At 40.0% G+C, this 20,251-nt stretch overlaps 1 protein-coding gene across 7 annotated transcripts in view; it reads left to right on the top strand.

The window, feature by feature from the left end:
• LOC132394289 (von Willebrand factor D and EGF domain-containing protein-like) overlaps positions 1-20,251 on the top strand; it is a 311,753-nt gene that overhangs the window by 232,791 nt on the left and 58,711 nt on the right. For all 7 annotated transcript variants that reach the window (XM_059970250.1, XM_059970251.1, XM_059970245.1 and 4 more), the window contains one exon: positions 148-285. In XM_059970250.1, the coding sequence (XP_059826233.1) occupies positions 148-285 (138 nt within the window). The remainder of the gene's footprint in view (positions 1-147; positions 286-20,251) is intronic.

The raw sequence follows: 20,251 nt of genomic DNA, 5'->3' as shown, positions 1-20,251 counted from the left end.
AATGAATATGCGTAAAGGTGTACCTAATAAAGTCCACTGAGTGTATATATAAAGGCGACATTTTCCTGGTGGAAGAGAATTAGCTTTGAATCCATATGTTATTTTGTGAAATATTCATTTCCCCATCTGCTCTATGTTGTATTTCAGGACTCACGTGCCAAGAAGATGTTAATGAATGTGAAGAAGTGCCATGTTTTCCTGGAGTCCCATGTCTCAATAGCTTTGGATCATTCCACTGTGGAAGCTGTCCCGGAAGGCTGAAGGGTGATGGCCGATCTTGCAAAGGTGGGTAGTATAGGCCTTGCTTAAATGAAGTTCACAGTAACTTTCCATTTTTATAGAAAAATGCCATCCTTTGGTTTATGTTATCAGATTTATGATATAAATATGATCATTCAGATTGCCTGCTGTTTCTCTTTAGCCCATGAAATGTTAAACATCTGCACAGCATCTGCTCAGAAACTTGAAAGGCTGTTCTGTGCAAAATTAAGCAAATAGTTTTAAATTAACCTCTTCCTACAAAATTTGCTTATTTTTTTAAATCTAAGAGGGCGAATTGCATAATAGAGCCAATAATGCTGAGTCCCAGATTTGCCATTGGATTGAGGAAATTTATTTGTAAAAAATATTAAAGCACCTCTCCTGAGTCTTAATGATTTCTATTCATCAACTTTGAAGTACATGGCCGAAAAGTTTGCAGATATTGTTGGATACATTTTAAAGTACATCAGAATGTGTATACTCGTAATGGATTGGGAAATATAATCTTTGTAAACAATGCAAAGGATGATGTCTCAAAGTTTGGACCTTTTACATTTTTAAACATCATTTAATATTTAGATCAAGCACTTCAATTTTATGGTTTTGAAATGTCTCCAAATGTAGTTTGTTATTATATTCAAATCTGCGCAAGTATTGATTAATGGAGGAAATCCAAATGGAACATAGAGACTAGGACTATATTCTAGAGCACTAGGTAATGAAGAAAACTTGCCTAACCTGGACTTTATTCTTTTAATGGAAAAGGAGATTTGTTAGTGAACTTTCATATTTTTAAAATACACTATATTCAGAAAAAAAAAGTTTTGTCAAATCCAGAATTTTGACAGGTAGACAGACAGACATACTTTATTGATCCCGAGGGAAATTGGGTTTCGTTACAGTCGCACCAACCAAGAATAGTGTAGAAATATAGCAATATAAAACCATAAATAATTAAATAATAATAAGTAAGTTATACCAAGTGGAAATAAGTCTAGGACCAGCCTATTGCTCAGGGTGTCTGACACTCTGAGGGAGGAGTTGTAAAGTTTGATGGCTACAGGCAGGAATGACTTCCTATGACGCTCAGTGTTGCATCTCGGTGGAATGATTCTCTGGCTGAATGTACTCCTGTGCCTAACCAGTACATTATGGAGTGGATGGGAGACATTGTCCAAGATGGCATGCAACTTGGACAGCATCCTCTTTTCAGACACCACCGTCAGAGAGTCCAGTTCCACCCCCACAACATCACTGGCCTTACAAATGAGTTTGTTGATTCTGTTGGTGTCTGCTACCCTCAGCCGCTGCCCCAGCACACAACAGCAAACATGATAGCACTGGCCACCACAGACTCGTAGAACATCCTCAGCATCATCCGGCAGATGTTAAAGACCTCAGTCTCCTCAGGAAGTAGAGACGGCTCTGACGCTTCTTGTAGACAGCCTCAGTGTTCTTTGACCAGTCCAGTTTATTGTCAATTCGTATCCCCAGGTATTTGTAATCCTCCACCATGTCCACACTGACCCCTTGGATGGAAACAGGGGTCACCAGTGCCTTAGCCCTCCACAGCTCCACCACCAGCTCCTTAGTCTTGTTCACATTAAGCTGCAGATGATTCTGCTCACACCATGTGACAAAGTTTCCCAAAAAAGGCTTTGATTTAATTCAAGACAAGATAACAAAACAATAAATACTGGAGTCTTTTTCCTCTTTTTTGAATGTGTAAAATTGGTTTCCAGTGCAGGTTAAACAGATTATTTAAGAAAGAAAAAAAAATAAAGATCAAAAAGTCCTTGTCATTACAAGAATTCCAAAATGAAAATGGAAGTACAGAATCCATTCCCTATTTCCCTCATTGTGTCCAAAGTATACAACATTGTTTCTGTAATGTATGGATTTATTTCTATTACAGCAACCTGCCCTCCCTTTAGCACTACATATCGATCTGTTGTCTACACATGTACACTGTTCTCTCTCTCTCGGCAATGTGAATGCACCAGTTAAAGCCATCTCCCACGTGCGTGCCGTTATTTAATTGATATGTAGTTATGTATAGACAGAACAGTTTCACTAATCAAGCACAATAAATCTGAACATCTTCCCCAAAAGCCTGGTACAACCCCAGTGGCACTGGTGCTTGAACTTTCAAATGGGCTATTCCATGGTTCCTTATTTCAGGGGAACCCACCAATCAGTCATTTAATTTAGGCTGAAGCATCATTTATATCTAAGATAAGAATGGATCAGAGTCTAACTTTGTCTAGTACTAGCTGATTGTTTTACTGGCAGCTGCTTACAGCATAAGAAATCTGACAGGAAGCCATTGAGGCAGAGACTGGGAGAAGTAACTTGTCCGTGAAAAGCATATGAGAAAATAGGAGCAATCGTACGCCTCTTGCCTCTGAGGCCTGTCCTACTATTTAGTATGATCTTGGCTGTATGCTGTTAAGTGTCAATTCTTCTGTGACAGTTTTCCACAGACCTCGGTTCCCTGGAGACTCAAATGCTTGCAAATGCTGGAATCTGGAGCAACAAACAACCTGCTGGAAGAACTCAATGAGACCAGCAGTATCTGTAGGAAGATAGGACTGAAGTGGCATTTCAACCTGAAATGTTGACAGTTCCTTTTCCCCACAGATGCTAGTTACTATGAATGCCCGTGAGAAAATGAATCCTTGGATTGTGTATGATGACATAGATGTATTTTGATAATAAATTAACTGTGAACTTTCTGAGTTCTTCTAGCAGATTATTTGCTGACCTCATTCCCTGATCTTTCAAAAATTAATCTACTTCCTCTTTAAATATCTCCTGTGATCAAGTCTCCACCACCTTTATATTTCAGTTGTCAATTGTCAAGCCTTTAATTTGCAAATTTATCCCCTTGTTCAAGTGGAGCTGACCTTGTGGCAGGATTCTTCCTTCACGTAATAAGCTGCAAGATGCCCTGCATTCATCTCATACAAGCCCAGTTATTAGGTGTTGCACAGTGGCCATTAGTAGAACTGCTATCTCGCAGTGCGAGGTTCGGTCCACACTCCAGGTGCTGCCTATGTGGAGTTTGGATTTTCCACTAGTTGTTCCGGTTTCCTCCTCCATTCAGTCCTGCAGATCCATATGCTAACGGGCCACTGAAAACTGGCGCAAGGCAAGTGGTATAACTGTGTGAGTTGATGTGAATATGGGGAGAGGACTGTGAATGAGCACTTGATGATCCATCCAGACTTGGTGGACTCATTTCCATATTGTATATCACTATGACTCTATAAAGATTCTCCCATTAGGAATTCACTTGTTTCAATAGCATCATCTCTCATTTCTCTAAACCCCAAAGAAAGCATTTCCATGTTTTTTAGCTGTTGGTGATAGGATAGCCCTCTCAGCACAACAGACAAGTTTATTGTCATCCGACTATACATATTAACAATCAAATAAAACAATGTTCCTCCAGTCCACAGTGCACCCACAAAACATACAGTATATCACACATAGCACATAAATATTACTGTAACTAAGTTAATAAAATATAGTTCAAAATGCATGTAGTGTGTAGCACAGGTTAACAGTACAGTAAGCTGCTCGCTGTCCTAGTGACGAGACCTCGGTGATGGCAGGGTATTCTTTAGTCTCTCAGCCTGAGGGAAGAAGCTGTTTTATCCAGTCTGCCAGTCCTAGTGTTAATGCTGCTGTACCTCCTTCCTCGTTGTAGTGGGTCAAAGAGATTGTGAGACAGGTGGTAGGGATCCTCAACGATTCTTCAGGCCCATATACATTGCTGCTGGTAATTGTCACAGATGGGGGAAGGGAGACCTCTGTGATCATCTCGGCAGTTTGTACCTCTGCAGAGTCATGCTGTCTGATCTTCTTTTGAAAAGCATCAAATCCTATCTTTCAAAGCAAGCCTTCGTTCATTTCTAGTTCTGACACGTTAAAAGGACATCTGTCTCTTTAAGCTGTTAATCTGTTTTTCTTAGTTTTGCTATGTAAAACATTGAGTCACCTCTTATGTTAGAAGTACAAAATGAAAATAACTTGTCTCATAGACTTAGAGTTCTTCTTTATCTCATTTGCAACAGTGCAGCCAAAGAGTTTGTGAAGAGAAAGACAGCTGATTAACATACTTTTGTAGGTTTGTTAGAATCTGTATCTACTAGGGCAGAGATAATTCTCTGCACTCTGAATAATAAGATATTGAATGAAATCATTAGAAGGAATAATTTACAATAATTTACATCTCATTACATATGGTTCAAAATCTGTTTGAATCTGAATACTGAAAGGAAAGTAAGATCAGTGTAATCTGATGACACATACCACAGGCTGGACAGAATTGCTAACAAAGCTTCTTAGTTTATGTCTGTAAGTTAGCAGTCAAACAATTTATGTTCAGTATCTACCCAGTATCTCGTTGCTTGTCAGAGACTGTCAGAAACATCATTTCTGGAAGGAAGTTAATGTCTGGTGGATTGATTCTATTTTCTAATAATATTTTTTAATTAAAAGGTTAAAAAGGGTGCACATTTTATGTTGCATATTATGATCTCATAATGTCCCAGTAACTTTACAGTCACTGTTGTAGCACTGAAAGAATTACATCATATTAACATACTTCATGATTCAAGATTGTTTAATGTCATGTCCTATACATAAGTGTAAGGAGAACAAAATAATTGTTACTCTGGATATGAGGCTACACTCAAAACAAAACAAAGGATAAAGAACACAATAATAATAATAATAATAATAATAATAATAATAATAATAATAATAATAATAATAACAATAACAATAATAATAATAATAATATTCTTGCTTTAAAATACAAACTCATAAAATAAACCGTACCTTACTTTAACTACAGGACTGATGCATTTTTAGAGTCAGAGTCAGAGATAAACAAGAAATAGCAACTTAATTAGTAGATACTGCCATTCCAAGCACACAGAACTTACAGAAATCAGTAAGTGAAAAACACCAGAAATATGCTGAATTAAAAAAGGAGAATGGAAGACTATGGAACATGAACAGGGTACACATTGTCCTGAGAGTAATATCTATCATCCCAAAGTCATTACACAATAACATTAAACAATTAGGCCTACACAGCAATATTTATGTAAACCTCTAGAAAGCCACAACACTAAACACCACCAGAATAGTCTGAAAATTCCTAGCAATTGAGAAATAAGTGTGCTTGGCTATGCCTGTACCTCAGGTTTCACCAGCGTGAGCTGAGAAAAAAATAAACATAAATACAGAAGATAGCTTCTATACAGAGATTGATTGTATGTCCATAAAGTGATGGTAGGGACAGGAGTGTCTATACATAAGGTGTCTGATGGAGAATAATAATGTAGTTCTGGAGTTAATGAATGAAGATGTTCATCAGTCTTAATGCTTGGGAAAGAAACTGTTTCTGAGTCTAGTTAGCCTGGTGTAGATGCTATGTAGCCTCTTTCCTGATGGGAATGGAACAAACAGACCATGTACAGGGTGGATAGGATCCTTTATGATTTGACTGGCCCTTTTTTGGCACTTTTCTGTTTATAAGTCCTTAACAGTGCCAATGATACATTGGGCGGTTTCAACTACCCGCTGTGGAGCCTTCCTGTCTGCCACAGTGCAGTTTCTGTACCAAACAGTAATGCCTTTTGTTAGGATGCTCCCTACTTTGATCTGTAGAATGACATGAGTCCAGCCCTCTTCAGCCTCTTCAAAACATACAGTAAGGGTGTTGGTGGGCTTTCTTGACTGTGTAGGATGTGTTTTGGGACCATGAGAAGCTGTGTATGATGTGCACTCCCAGGATTTTGAGACTGTTTGCAGTTGCCACTGCCTTGCCATTGATGTAAAGTTCTTCTGTAGATGATTACTATCTCCTTTGTCCTGCTGTCATTAAGGAAGAAGTTATTTGCTTGGCACCAGGCCTCACACTGTATCACCTCCTCTCTGTGGGCCATTTCATCGTGATGCATCTACCATTGTCGTGTCATCAGTGTACTTGATGGTGTGATTGCTCGGGTGTTTGGCTGTGCTGATATATGTGAGCAGAGTGTACTGCAACACACAGCCTGGGGCCTCCTATTTTGAAGATGATGGGAGGGACTAGTGACTGTGACTATCTGAGATCTGCTGGTTAGGAAGTCCAGCACCCAGTTGCACAGTGATGTTACTTAAGAAAAAGCACATCTTTGCCAGCATTGATTGGAAGATAAATAGTGAGTAAAGTTTGTTTTAAGATTTTACCAGAGAAACTAGACCTATAAATGTAATAAACTCTTTCATTTCTGAAGTATCAGCCTTGATATTATTCCCAGGGCCTCGGAGTTAGCCTTGAACTCAAAATGTTCCCATTAAGGGTAGAGATCCATTGAATAAATATTGACATGATTATCATACTGATGAGTATCTAGCTCCATTTTTAGATCACATTTACAACCTGTGGTGAACTATGTGCCTGTCTGGACACGCCCCCTGCTGACTGCTCCTGTGGCTCCTCCCACAGGCCCCTGTATAAAGGCGATCTGAGGCCTGACGCTCGGCCTCAGTCTCCAGGACATTGTATGATAGACACTCACTCCTGGTTCCTTCTTCCAGTCAATAAAAGCCGATATCTCGCCTTACGTCTCAGTGTGAGTTATTGATGGTGCATCACAACCTAGATTAAATTATATTTAAATTGCCTCAAGGCAAGTTATTTCTTGCCTTCGGAATGATCACCAAAGTATGGTGGGTACCACATGTTAACTGATGACATATGTCCTACGGACGTAAATGAGATATTGAAACTCTGTAGTAATGAGTTGTGCACCAAGGCGAGAGTTGTCAGTAATTAATCCATGTTTACATCCAGACCACAGCCAGATGTTCATGCACTGCCCTAAGGCAACATATCACATATCACTTTCGATACCAGTAGAACTCATATCCAAGTATTTTTATCCCGTAAAATTCTACCACTAGAACTATCATGTGCAAAATTAATTGTTTGTTTGTTGTACGGTTGCTGCAAAATTTACAATTTCCCAGCGTTGTAATTTCTCCCAAAAGTTTGCTCAGTGACATGTTACATCCAGCTTGAAACTAATTGACTTTTAGTAATTGCTTCTATTTAAGACCATAAGACATTGGAGAAGAATTAGGCTATTCAGTCTATCCAGTCCACTATCTAAAAACTGAAAGTTGAAGTAACATTTTTAATTGGTTCCTATCACTGTTGCAAACAGTTGAGGCTCAAGACAAGTTCATGGTCAAACTTTTGAATCATATCTTACAATTCCTTTTACAAGTAAGGTATGTAGTATTATACATGTCATTCTTTGTGAGTTCATTTTGAAAGAATGATTCAGGTTATTTACTTTTATAAGTTAGACTATTGACGTATCTAACCATTCATTCCTCAGTGTGAGTTTTCCTTCTTAGTATCTACATATGTGGAACTCCATACACCAGGCAGCAATATATTTCAAGCTCATTCTTATTCTAAGCATACTATGGTAACTGTTTGGTCTATAGTAACATTTGAGATTTGTCATTTTATTGTTATCGAATGTACCACTTTATCTTTAGTTCAAGGATAATGTTCTTCCAAAATATTATTATGTACAATTCCTGAGAAGCAGATTTCAGATTTTAAAAATGATGTGAAATTGGCAGACTTGTAGAATTTCTGATGAATTGTATGTAAATTAATAGTTTATTCTTCTATGAACATCTCTATCAATCTTGAAGAAAAGGATGTCAATTTGACATCCCATCTATGGCAATTTAGTATCTAAATGTATGCTGAAATTCTTCAGAGTCAGTGGAAATTTCCCCCTGAAATTTGAATGAAATTGTTTTTTAAAGCTATTCAGTCATTACTTCCCCCCGAAAAAGTATCTTTTTGTTGATGAAACACTATTTTGCTGATATCTAACTTTGTTTTCCATTGTCAGATTTAGGAATTAAGAATGCTGGGGATAGGTGGAAGGCAACAAGGAATAGTCTGAAGAAATAAAGCAATGTCTGAAGAAATAGACACTATATTCAAAATGAGCCAAATGATATCACAATACACTTTAATTAAATGAAAGTATATTCTAGCATGAGGCATGTGTTTGGATTTTGATAGCCCCAGATCTCTCCATTGCATCCTCGGCTTCATCCAACATGCATCACTGGGGGAGCATTAATTTCTTTCAGCTTAAAATTCTATCATATCAGAAACTTTTTGAAGATGTGTTTTTCTTGACAATGACTGTTCTCTACTGTTGTTAAGGTATGGATTCATTTCAGTGAAAGTATTTAGGAGTCCATGAGCACACAGCCCTAAAGCCTGAGAACAGGCCAGTAGAATAATTAAAGCTGCATATCGGATATCTTCCTTTAATAGCCAAAACAAAATAGGAATATAAGAGAAGTGAAAACCTGCTGGAACTATGTTCATGATCAGTCACGCCACCTTACTGCATACTGTTCTGGTCACAACAATGAAGGAAAGAAATGGGTGCACCAAATAACTTACAGAAGAAACTTGTGAAAATGTTGCTAGGAAAATGTAGCTGTGAGGAAAGATAGGGACAGCTAGAGTTGTTTTCTTTGGGGCAGATGAGACAGGAGACTTATTAGAGGTAATTAGAGTATAAAGGGCTTACATGTAATATATAACTAAAAGCATAATTTTCAAGTAATTTGTAGGAGGATTGGAAGGCAGATTAAATTCCTTTTCATTCAAAAAGCGGTAAGGGTATGTAATTCACTGTCAAAAAAGGATCATTCATTCATTATGTGCCATGTCGTTTGATGTGGGTAATTATTGTCTATGACCGTGATTGTTCTTGGCAAATTTTTCTACAGAAGTGGTTTGCCATTGCCATCTTCCAGGTAGTGTTTTTACAAGATGGGTGGCCCCAGCTACTGTCAATATTCTTAAGAGACTGTCTGCCTAGAATCATAACCAGGACTGGGGATATGCACCATCTGCTCATATGACCATTCACCACCTGCTTCCATGGCTTCAGGTTACCCTGATCGGTGGTAGGGGGTTAAGCAGGTGCTGCACCTTGCCTAAGGGTGACCTTGAGGCTAGCAGAGGGAAGGAGTGCCTTATACATCCTTTGGTAGAGATGTATCACCACCCCTCCAACCTGTCAGAAAGGATAGAATCAAGTGCAGCACAATTATCATATTTAAACAGTACTTGGATATACAATGGAAAAGACATGAGCCATAGAGCAATGGGTGAAAGTGAAATTATGCTGAATTATGCTGTCTTGACTGTCACGGATGCAATAGACTGAATATCTTCATTCTGAGTTAGAAGTGCTTCTATGGTTCTATTTAATGTGATTTGCAACTGATTTGGGCAATATTAATTGTAGTTTTGGTTGAATGAATTCTCTTTCACTGGCATTGAATGTGTGAGCTTTAATGTCTGTTCAGTTTTATGAGACTATTAATGCACTTAGGTAATCAGTGAAATGTGCTAATTCCATGCCAACAGGGAGATGCAGGAGAACTGCCAATTACAATCTGTAGAGGTGATTAGGTTGTTGACTGTAATTGAAGGTCTGGTTTAGTATTAGACCAACACATACAAAATGCTGGAGGAACTCAGCAGTCTGTGAATTTTTTTTTGCTTTATTTATTGGTCAATTGATGATTCATCCCCTGCTGAAGGGTTTTGGCCCGAAAAGTTGATTGTACTCTTCTCCTTAGCTGCTGCCTGGCCTGCTGAGTTCCTCCAGCATTTTGTGTGTGTTGCTTCGACCCTGCAATGGGTACTGAAACAACCTTTACAAATAAATGAACACAAATGTGTTCATTTACGTAAGATGGAGATCCCCAGTAAAGCCAGCATTATTCCCTCGTCGTCTGATCTGAGGAAGTAGTTAAAGGTCAGTTTGTCAATAGATCTGGAATCACAGATAGTCAAGACTTGGGAAAATGTAAAATTTGCTTTCTTGAAGATTATTAATGAAACAGAGAGGTTTTTACATCAATCTGAACATTTTATCATCTCTGCTACTGAGATTTATCTTCTCTTAAATTCCAGATTTTTTTAAAAATCTGAATTTAAATTTACCATTTATCCTTGGTGGGATTAACAGACTTATCTCTGGTCCAGTATTTTAACTGTAAAGATACTCTTTTCACTTTCTCAGAATTGAATTACCAAAATAAGGGAGTATTTCTTAAAAGGGTATTTACTTCTGGAGAAAAACAATGTCCAAGCTTTTTTTGGAAAGGTAATGACGACCAAAAGCAGGTATATTTTTCTCATGTTATAAGTCCTTCCTGGAATTCATAAGCAATTTTAATAAAAATGTGACAGCTGTTTTATGACTGCCATTAATCTGGTTTGGTTAGCTCCATTGTAAAAGTAGGTTCAATTTTAACTTTACCTATCCAGTGTAAGGAGGTTAGTAGTGGCTGAGAATTGGTATTGGTGTATTTATTGCATTATTTACTCATGCAATTCAGCCACTTTTTCATGGATAAAGTTCATGGCCATTCAGACAGATGACTGTAATATGCCAGTCAGAGTTATCTGACATGTATAGAACTGACTGCAATTGTCCGTTTAAGGTATATGTGTGCAGAATCTACTCTGCTTACATTCTTCCAATTTATGTTTGTTGTAGTTAACCAGACCAGTGATTCCTGCAGGGGATAACTACTAGAGGCTGGTTAAAAGGAAAACTGCAGGAAATTGTTCCGTTTATTCTCTTGAGGCTGTCCTAGACTTGGAATACCAGTCAGTCCATCAAAAGCCAGAATCAGAATCTGAATCAGATACAATTTGTTAACTTACAGCAGCAGTACTATTTTCATTTCAATGCACTGTCTTCATAGTGACTCTTCATCCTCCTCTCATTCTCCAGTTTTGTGTCATATGCACAATTACATCTTATTTATTAAAAAAATTGGATAAGTATATGGACATGAAAGGAATGGAGGGTTATGGGCTGAGTGCAGGTCAGTGGGACTAGGTGAGAGTAAAGCGTTCGGCATGGACTAGAAGGGCCGAGATGGCCTGTTTCCGTGCTGTAATTGTTATATGGTTATATTTATCTATTTATTTATTTATTTATTTAGATACTGTGTAGAACAGGCCAAATCTAGCTGTACCACCCAGCAACTCCTGATTTAACCCTAGTCTAATTATGGGATAATTTATAATGACCAATTAACGTACTGACCGGTGCATCTTTAGACTGTGGGAGGAAACCAGAGCACCTGGAGGAAACCCTCACATTCATGGGGAGAGCATAAAAACTGCTTCCAGGCAGCAGTAGGAATTGAGCCTGGATTGCTGGTTCTGTAAAGTGTCACACTTAACAACTACACTACCACTGCCATATCTATGCACAGGTGCAATGAAAAACTTACTTGGAACAGCATCACAGGTACATACAGTACCATCATATAAGCAGCATTCACGTGAAAAGTATAAATTAAACATTTTTACAAGAAAACATTACAGCAAAAAAAAGTCACAAGGTCCATTTTAGTGCAGAGTGATCTAAGTGGTCATAATTTTGCTAAACTGTAGTGATCTGGGTTACACTGCATGCTTCAAAAACTAAGGAAGTAGCTGGCCTTAAACCTGCTGGTGTGGGACTTCAGCTTACTCTGCCTCCTTCCCAAAGGTAGCTGTGATTAAATGGCATGGCTCAGTCTGTGGGGATCTTTGTTGATTATTTGGTGAAGATTTATCTGTGAAGACATCAGTCAGCCCCTAGCACATCCATGCTTAGATAGCATAACAGCTTGGTAGAATTGTAACTTCCAACATTATGATAGCCAGTTTCAGTGTTCAGTTCGTGCCTTAGACATCTGTGCTTCTTGTGCCGAACAGGGACAGAATCTGCAAAGCATCTGGCTTTAATGAGCTGAAGATTTCATTGGAAGCCTGGAATTAATGAGGATGTTTCACAATGTAAGGAGTTAAAGATGGATAACTGATTATGATAGTTCCATTGTGATGTCTGTCCATAAACCATCTGCCAATACTAGGGAATAAGGTTGCTGTGTCCTGGAGACCAATTCAGCATTACAAAAGCAGCTGTGACTATCTTCAGTACAATATTTCACCATTAATCACTGATTTTCACTGCAACTTACATATGTTCACAGTTATCAACACTAAATTTCAGCAGTGTAGTTATCAGCTGGAATCTTGGTCTATATCCCCACAGCTCAGAATTCCAGCTGCATTATATGATCTAAGTCCAAGGTTCTATTAACTTCATTTAAAAATAAACTCAGCTTAAAAAGATTACATTTTTATCTTAGCACAGCTCACAAGAAATATTGATAACATTAAAATGCAAAAGATGGGCTTAGCCTTTGATATTGTTATGCAGTTATTGCTAGAGGAGTTATTCAAATGAAAATCCTTGATCAAATATTATTGTACATTTTAGTAATAATGAACAAGTTGGTTCTACTGTCACATACTTAGAAATTATAACTTGGTTTTAGATGATAAATTTGCTTTTAGCTCTCTGCTGCTGCTCCTCACTAGCCCATCACCTCCCTCTGGTTCACGTTATTCTTCCTTTTCTCCCACTCTCCTCTCTATCAGATTCCTTCTTCTTCGGCCCTTTACCTCTTCCATCTATCACCTCCCAGCATCTCACTTCTCGCACACACCTATCTTCCCTCTCAACTGCATTCGTTTATCACTTGCCCATTTATCTTTGTTTCCCATACCTCCCTCTCCCCATCTTCTAATTCTGGCTTCTGCCCGCTTCCGCTCCGGTCCCGATGAATGGTCTTGGCCCGAAATGTTGACTGCTTATTCATCTTCATAAGTGATGTCTCTGAAGATGTCTAAACTGTCGGTTTCCTCCAGCATGTAAACCTTGAGTAAAGCTTGCCACTGATAACTCCTGGGTGAAATTGCACAGTTTGGGACACTGGAGACTGGCCACATCTCTATGCCAGTCTATGCTCAACATTTCTCACCTTCTCCTGATACAAGTCTATATCAGGAAATGCCACCTTTTTGCACAATGCTCATTACTGGCCAGTCTGCTATAAATTGCAGCTGTAAGTTGATAGGACTCTTGACCTCACAGTCTACCTCGTTATGATCTTGCACATTACTGTTTACCTGCTCAGTGTGTGCTCTGTGTTTTTGTACTTTATTCTGCATTGCTGTTGCTTTACCTTGTCCTAGCTCAATGCGCTCTTTAAAGATTTGATCTGTACGAACAGTACGCAAGATTAGCTTTTCAATGTATCTTAGTACATGTGACAATAACAAACCAATACCAAACTGCAAACTGTAACCAATGTAAACCAGGCTTGGTATAAGCTGAGGCACATTGCAAAAGTTTGTTGTCTTTCTAGCTTTTTAAAAGGATATTCTACTAAATCTGGAGACTATAAGACTATCAAGTCAAGTCAAGTTTATTGTCATTTAACCTCATACATGTATATAACATATATAGAAATTGACAAGGTTTCTTCAAACCAAGGCGTAAAGCACATAACATACATGACACAGGTTAGCTAATGAAGGTAAGGATCAAATTGACAGATGAATCTCAATAAATAACAAACTAAAAAGCGTTAATATTAAATATTGTAAGGTACAGAACAGATTAACTGGTGACACCTCGAATACGATGCAGACGGGAGTTCAGAAGCCTAATGGCCTGTGGGAAGAAACTGTTTCTCATCCTGACCATTCTTGTTTTTATGCGTCATAGTCTCCTGCCTGATGGTAGAAATTCAAAGAGGATGCTGGATGGTTGGGTGGGATCCTTAATAATACTAAGGATGGATGGAAGTGCTCCTGATAAATGTCCCCGATGGACCATAAGGAGACACCTATGATCCTCTCAGCTGTTTTCACAGTTGTAGGGACTTCCAGTCTGATGCTCGACTGCTCCTACATCAGATGGAGATGCAACTTGTTAGGTTGCTCTCAATGGAACTACTGTAAAACACAGTTAAGATGGGGTGGGAGACTTGCTTGCTTCAATTTCCTCAGGAAATGGAGGCATTGCTGTGCCTTCTTGTTCAGTGAGATTATATTAAGGGATCAGGTGACGCCATTAGTGATATGAACTCCCAGGAACTTGGTGCACTTAACTCTCTCTATGGAGGAGCCATGTATGCACAGAGAGAGATTGTTTGTTTGCACCTTCCTGAAGACTGTACTGATTTCCTTTGTCTTCTCCACATTCAGGCTTAAATTGTTCCTCTAACACCAATCCACCAGCTGCTCCACTTCATCTCTGTATTCCATCTCATCGTAGAACATAGAATATTACAGCACAGTACAGGCTCTTCGGCCCACAATGTTGTGCCAACCCTTAAACCCTGCCTCCCATATACCCCCCCACCTTAAATTCCTCCATATACCTGTCTAGTAGTCCCTTAAATTTCACTTGTGTATCTGCCTTCACCACTGACTTAGGCAGTGCATTCCACGCACCAACCACTCTCTGAGTAAAAAACCTTCCTCTAATATCCCCCTTGAAATTCCCAGCCCTTACCTTAAAGCCATGTCCTCTTGTACTGAGCAGTGGTGCCCTGGGGAAGAGGCGCTGGCTGTCCACTCTGTCTATTCCTCTTAATATCTTGTACACCTCTATTGTGTCTCCTCCCATCCTCCTCCTCTCTAAAGAGTAAAGCCCTAGCTCCCTTAATTTTGATCATAATGCATACTCTCTAAACCAGGCAGCATCCTGGTAAATCTCCTCTGTACCCTTTCCAATGCTTCCACAACCTTCCTATAGTGAGGCGACCAGAACTGGACACAGTACTCCAAGTGTGGCCTTACCAGAGTTTTATAGAGCTGCATCATTACCTCGCGACTCTTAAACTTTATCCCTCGGCTTATAAATGCTAACACCCCATAAGCTTTTTTAAATACCTTATCTACCTGTGAGGCAACTTTCAGGGATCAGTGGACATGTACCCCCAGATCCCGCTGCTCCTCCACACTACCAAGTATCCTGCCATTTACTTTGTACTCTGCCTTGGAGTTTGTCCTTCCAAAGTGTACCACCTCACACTTCTCTGGGTTGAACTCCATCTGCCACTTCTCAGCCCACTTCTGCATCCTATCAATGTCTCTCTGCAATCTTCGACAATCCTCTACACAATCCACAACACCACCAACCTTTGTGTCATCTGCAAACTTGCCAACCCACCCTTCTAACCCCACATCCAGATCGATATTAAAAATCACGAAAAGTAGAGGTCCCAGAACCGATCCTTGTGGGACACCACTAGTCACAACCCTCCAATCCAAATGTACTCCCTCCACCATGACCCTCTGCTTTCCACAGGCAAGCTAATTCTGAATACACTTGGCCAAACTTCCCTGGATCCCATGTCTTCTGACTTTCTGAATAAGCCTACCGTGTGGAACCTTGTCAAATGCCTTACTAAAGTCCATGTAGATCACATCCACTGCACTACCCTCATCTGTATGCCTGGTCACCTCCTCAAAGAACTATCAGGCTTATTAGACATGATCTGCCCTTCACAAAGCCATGCTGACTGTCCCTGATCAGACCATGATTCTCTAAGTGCCCATAGATCCTATCTCTAAGAGTCTTTTCCAAAAGCTTTCCCACCACAGCGGTAAGGCTCACTGGTCTATAATTACCTGGACTATCCCTACTACCTTTTTTAAACAAGGGGACAACATTCACTTCATGATTCATGATTCTTGATGAGGCCGACCACTTGTGTCATCTGCAAACTTGATGACACAGTTGAGCAGTGTGAACAGCAGCGGGCACAGCCTTGGGGGGAGGGGGAGCCAGTGCTCGGCGTAATGAGACTAGAGATGTTGCTGCCCACGCATGCTGCCTGTGGCATTACTGTTAAGAAGTCCAGTATCCAATAGCAGAGGGAGGTGTTGAGACACAGCGAGGACAATTTCTCCATTAGTTTCTGGGATATGATGGTGTTGAACCCTGAACTGAAGACTAGAAACAGCAGTCTGGCATACGAGACCACATTTTCCAATTGGGAGAAAAATTAGGCCTTTTGTCCTAATCGAGTCTGCTATGCCATTTCTTCATGGCTGATTCTTTCACCCTCTCAGCTCCAATCTCCTGCCTTCTTCTTGTATCCTTTCATGTCTTGACAAATACAGAATGTATCACCCTCTGCCTTAAATATACCCATTGACTTGGCTTCCCCAGCCACCTGTGGCAATGGATTCCACAGATTCATCATTCTCCGACTGAAGAAATTCCTCCTCATCTCCATTATCAAAGGAGCCTTTCTATTCTGAGGCTCCCTCACCATTGGAGATATCCTCTCCACATCCACTCTGTCTCAGCCTTTCAACATTTGGTAGGTTTCAATGAAGTCATTGCTCATTCTTCTGAATTCTATTGAGTACAGGCTCAGATCCATCAAGCACTCCTCATATGACAAGCCTTCCAATCCCGGAATCAATTTCATGATCCTCCTTTGAACCCTCTCCAATGTCATTCTTTCCTAGATAAGGGGCCCAAAACTGCCCACAGTACTCCATGTGAAGCATCACCAGTGCTTTATAAAGCAAAACATCCTTGCTTTTATATTCTAGTCCTCGTGAAGTGAATGCAAACATCATATTTGCCTTCCTCACCACGGACTCAATCAGTGATTCCTGCACAGGAACACTCCCGAGTCTCTGTTGCACCTCAGATTTTTGAATTTTCTCTCAATGTAAAAACCAATTTATGCTTTTATTTCCCCTACCAAAGTACATGGCTATATACTTCCTGACACTGTATTCCATCTGCCACTTCTTTGCCCACTCTCCTAATCTGTCTAAATCCTTCTATAACCTCTCTAGTTCTTGAACCCTACCTGCCCTTCCACCTATCTTTGTGGCCACAAACTTGGTCGCAAAGTAATTAATTGCATCATCCAAGTCACTAACATATAATGTAAAAAGGAGCAGTCCCAGCACAGACTCCTGTGGAACACCACTAGTCATGGGCAGCCAGCCAGAAAAGGCTCCTTTATTCTTACTCTTTGCCTCCTGCCAAATAGCTAATGCTGTACTGTAATACCATGAGCTCTTTACTTGTTAAGCAGCCTCATGTGTAGCACCTTGTCAAAGGCCTTCTGAAAAGCCAAGTATACTGCATCCACAAATTCTCCTTTGTCATTCCTGCTTGTTATTTCTTCACAGAATTCCAACAGATTTTTCAGGCAAGATTTCCCTTAAGGAAATCATGCTGACCATGGTCTATTTTACCACGTGCCAGGCACATCAGAACAACATCCTTAACAATTAATTCCAACATCTTCTTGACCACTGAGGACTAACTGGCCTATAATTTCCTTTCTTCTGCCTCCATCCCTTCTTGAAGAGTGGAATGACATTTGCAATATTCCATTACTCTGGAACCATGTCAGAATCTAGTGATTCTTGAAAGATCATTACTAATGCCTCCACAATCTCCTCAGCCACCTCTTTCAGAACTCTGGGGTATACACCATCTGGTCCAGGTGACTAATCTACCTTCAGAACTTTCAGTTTCCCAAGAACCTTCTCCCTGGTTTATGAGGACTCTGTCAGCCAGAATTGACCATGAATACTGTGTCCTAGCTGCCTAGATATGCAAGCCTGGGTGGCATTATGGAGTGCAAGCCCATGTAGCAAGCTCCCCCTTTCCATGCATCTGATGAACCCAAAGGAATGACAGAGACCGATACAGTTAAGTACCAGCAGCATTGCAGGAATTCCCAGCCAGCATTGAACTCAATGCTTAGGGAGTCCAGCTCTGGATTTTGCTCTCATGGTTTACTCACAAAGCCTTCCCCATGAGTGGGTCTAGCTGCAAGGCGGTGAAGGTTTGAGATCAGAGTTTTCCTTCTAGGTGAGCTGCCAATGACAGTTGATGAGCCCCATCTGCTTGAAGTGACTGCTTTTAAGGCACCAGTAAGCTGCCTTTGTACCTTCTCCTCCCAGTAGAAACAGGTTCTGCCGGGCTTAGTAGAAGACACGTGAAGATCAGGATCTGGGCTTGCTTGTCAGAGGCTATTTGAGATACACACCATTAGGAGCATTTAATAGGCCATAGTAGCTTATCCCCATTTTTACGCCCAGCTATAATCAACTTAAGGAACCTAGTAACGGCAAATTTACACACTTCTGCCCCCCGACTCTGCCAAACTTCCAACATACTGCTAGTGGTCTTGTATTGTGAAAACTGATACAAAGTGCTTACTTAGTTCACCTGGCATTTCCTTGCTCCCAGTTAATACCTCTCCAGCATAATTTTCCAGAAGACCAATATCTACTCTTATAGTGGCATGCAAAAGTCTGGGCAAGCCTGGTCAAAATTTCTGTTACTGTGAGTAGCTAAGCAAGTAAAAGATGATCTGATTTCCAAAAGACATGAAGTTAAAGATGACACATTCCTTTAATATTTTAAGCAAAATTATTATTTTTATTTCCATCTTTCACAGTTTCAAAATACTGTAACAAAAAAGGAAAAAGGCCTGAAGCCAAAGTTTGGGCACCCTGCATGGTCAGTTCTTACTAATACCCCCTTTGGCAAGTATCACAGCTTGTAAATGTTTTCTGTAGCTAGCTAAAAGTCTTTCAATTCTTGCTTGGGGGATTTTTGCCCAATCTTCCTTGCAAAAGGCTTCTAGCTCTGTGAGATTCTTGGGCCGTCTTGCATGCACTGCTCTTTTGAGGGCTATCCACAGATTTTCGATGATGTTTAGGTTGGTGGGGGTGGGGGGGGAAGTCTGTGAGTGCCACGGCAAAACCTTCAGCTTGCTCCTCTTGAGATAGTCCATTGTGGATTTTGAAGTGTGTTTAGGATCATTATCCCGTTGTAGAAGCCATCCTCTTTTCATCTTCAGCTTTTTTTTACAGATGGTGTGATGTTTGCTTCCAGAATTTGCTGGTATTTAATTGAATTTATTTTTCCCTCTACCAGTGAAATGATCCCCGTGCCACTGGCTGCAACACAAGCCCAAAGCATAATCGACCCATCCCCGTGCTCAACAGTTGGAGATGTGTTCTTTTCATGAAATTCTGCACCTTTTTTCTCCAAACATACCTTTCCTCATTGCGGCCAAAAAGTTCTATTTTAACTTCATCAGTCCACAGGACTTGTTTCCAAAATGCACCAGGTTTGTTTAGATGTTCCTTTTCAAACTTCTGACGCTGAATTTTATGGTGAGGATGCAGGAAAGGTTTTCTTCTGATGACTCTTCCATGAAGGTCATATTTGTGCAGGTGTCGCTGCACAGTAGAACAGCGCACCACCATGCCAGAGTCTGCTAAATCTTCCTGAAGGTCTTCTGCAGTCAAAAGGGGGTTTTGATTTGCCTGTTTAGCAATCCTACCAGCAGTTCTCTCAGTAAGTTTTCTTGGTCTTCCAGACCTCAACTTAACCTCCACCATTCCTGTTAACTGCCATTTCTTAATTACTTCACGAACTGAGGAAATGGCTACCTGAAAACGCTTTTCTATATCCTTATAGCCTTCTCCGGCATCATTTATTTTAATTTTCAGAGTGCTAGGCAGTTGCTTAGAGGAGCCCATGGCTGCTGATTGTTGGGACAAGGTTTGAGGAGTCAGAGTATTTATAAAGCTTTGAAATATGCATCACCTGGCCATTCCTAATGATGACTGTGAAGAAGGCATAGCCCTGACAAGCTACTTGAGGTCTGAGACCTTGGTAAAAGTTAACTGAGAGCTCAAATCCCTTGGGGTCCCCTAACTTTTGCATGGTGCTCCTTTCCTTTTTTTCACTAAAATTGTACAAAACAAAAATAATATACTAATCTTGCTTAAAATGTTGAAAATAATTTTTCATCTTTAACTTTATGACTTTTGGAGATCAGTTCATCTTCTACTCACTTAAATATTCACAGTAACAGAAATTTTGACCAGGGGTGCCCAAACATTTGTATGCCACTGTAGGTAGGAAGGAACAAATGAGATACTTGAGGACTATAAGAACTGCAAGAGAACACTTGAGAAGGAAATCAGGAGGGCTAAACAAAG

The sequence above is a fragment of the Hypanus sabinus genome, chromosome 5 (assembly GCF_030144855.1).
Source record: "Hypanus sabinus isolate sHypSab1 chromosome 5, sHypSab1.hap1, whole genome shotgun sequence".
Taxonomy (NCBI): domain Eukaryota; kingdom Metazoa; phylum Chordata; class Chondrichthyes; order Myliobatiformes; family Dasyatidae; genus Hypanus; species Hypanus sabinus.
This window is presented reverse-complemented; position numbering and strand designations above follow the sequence as displayed.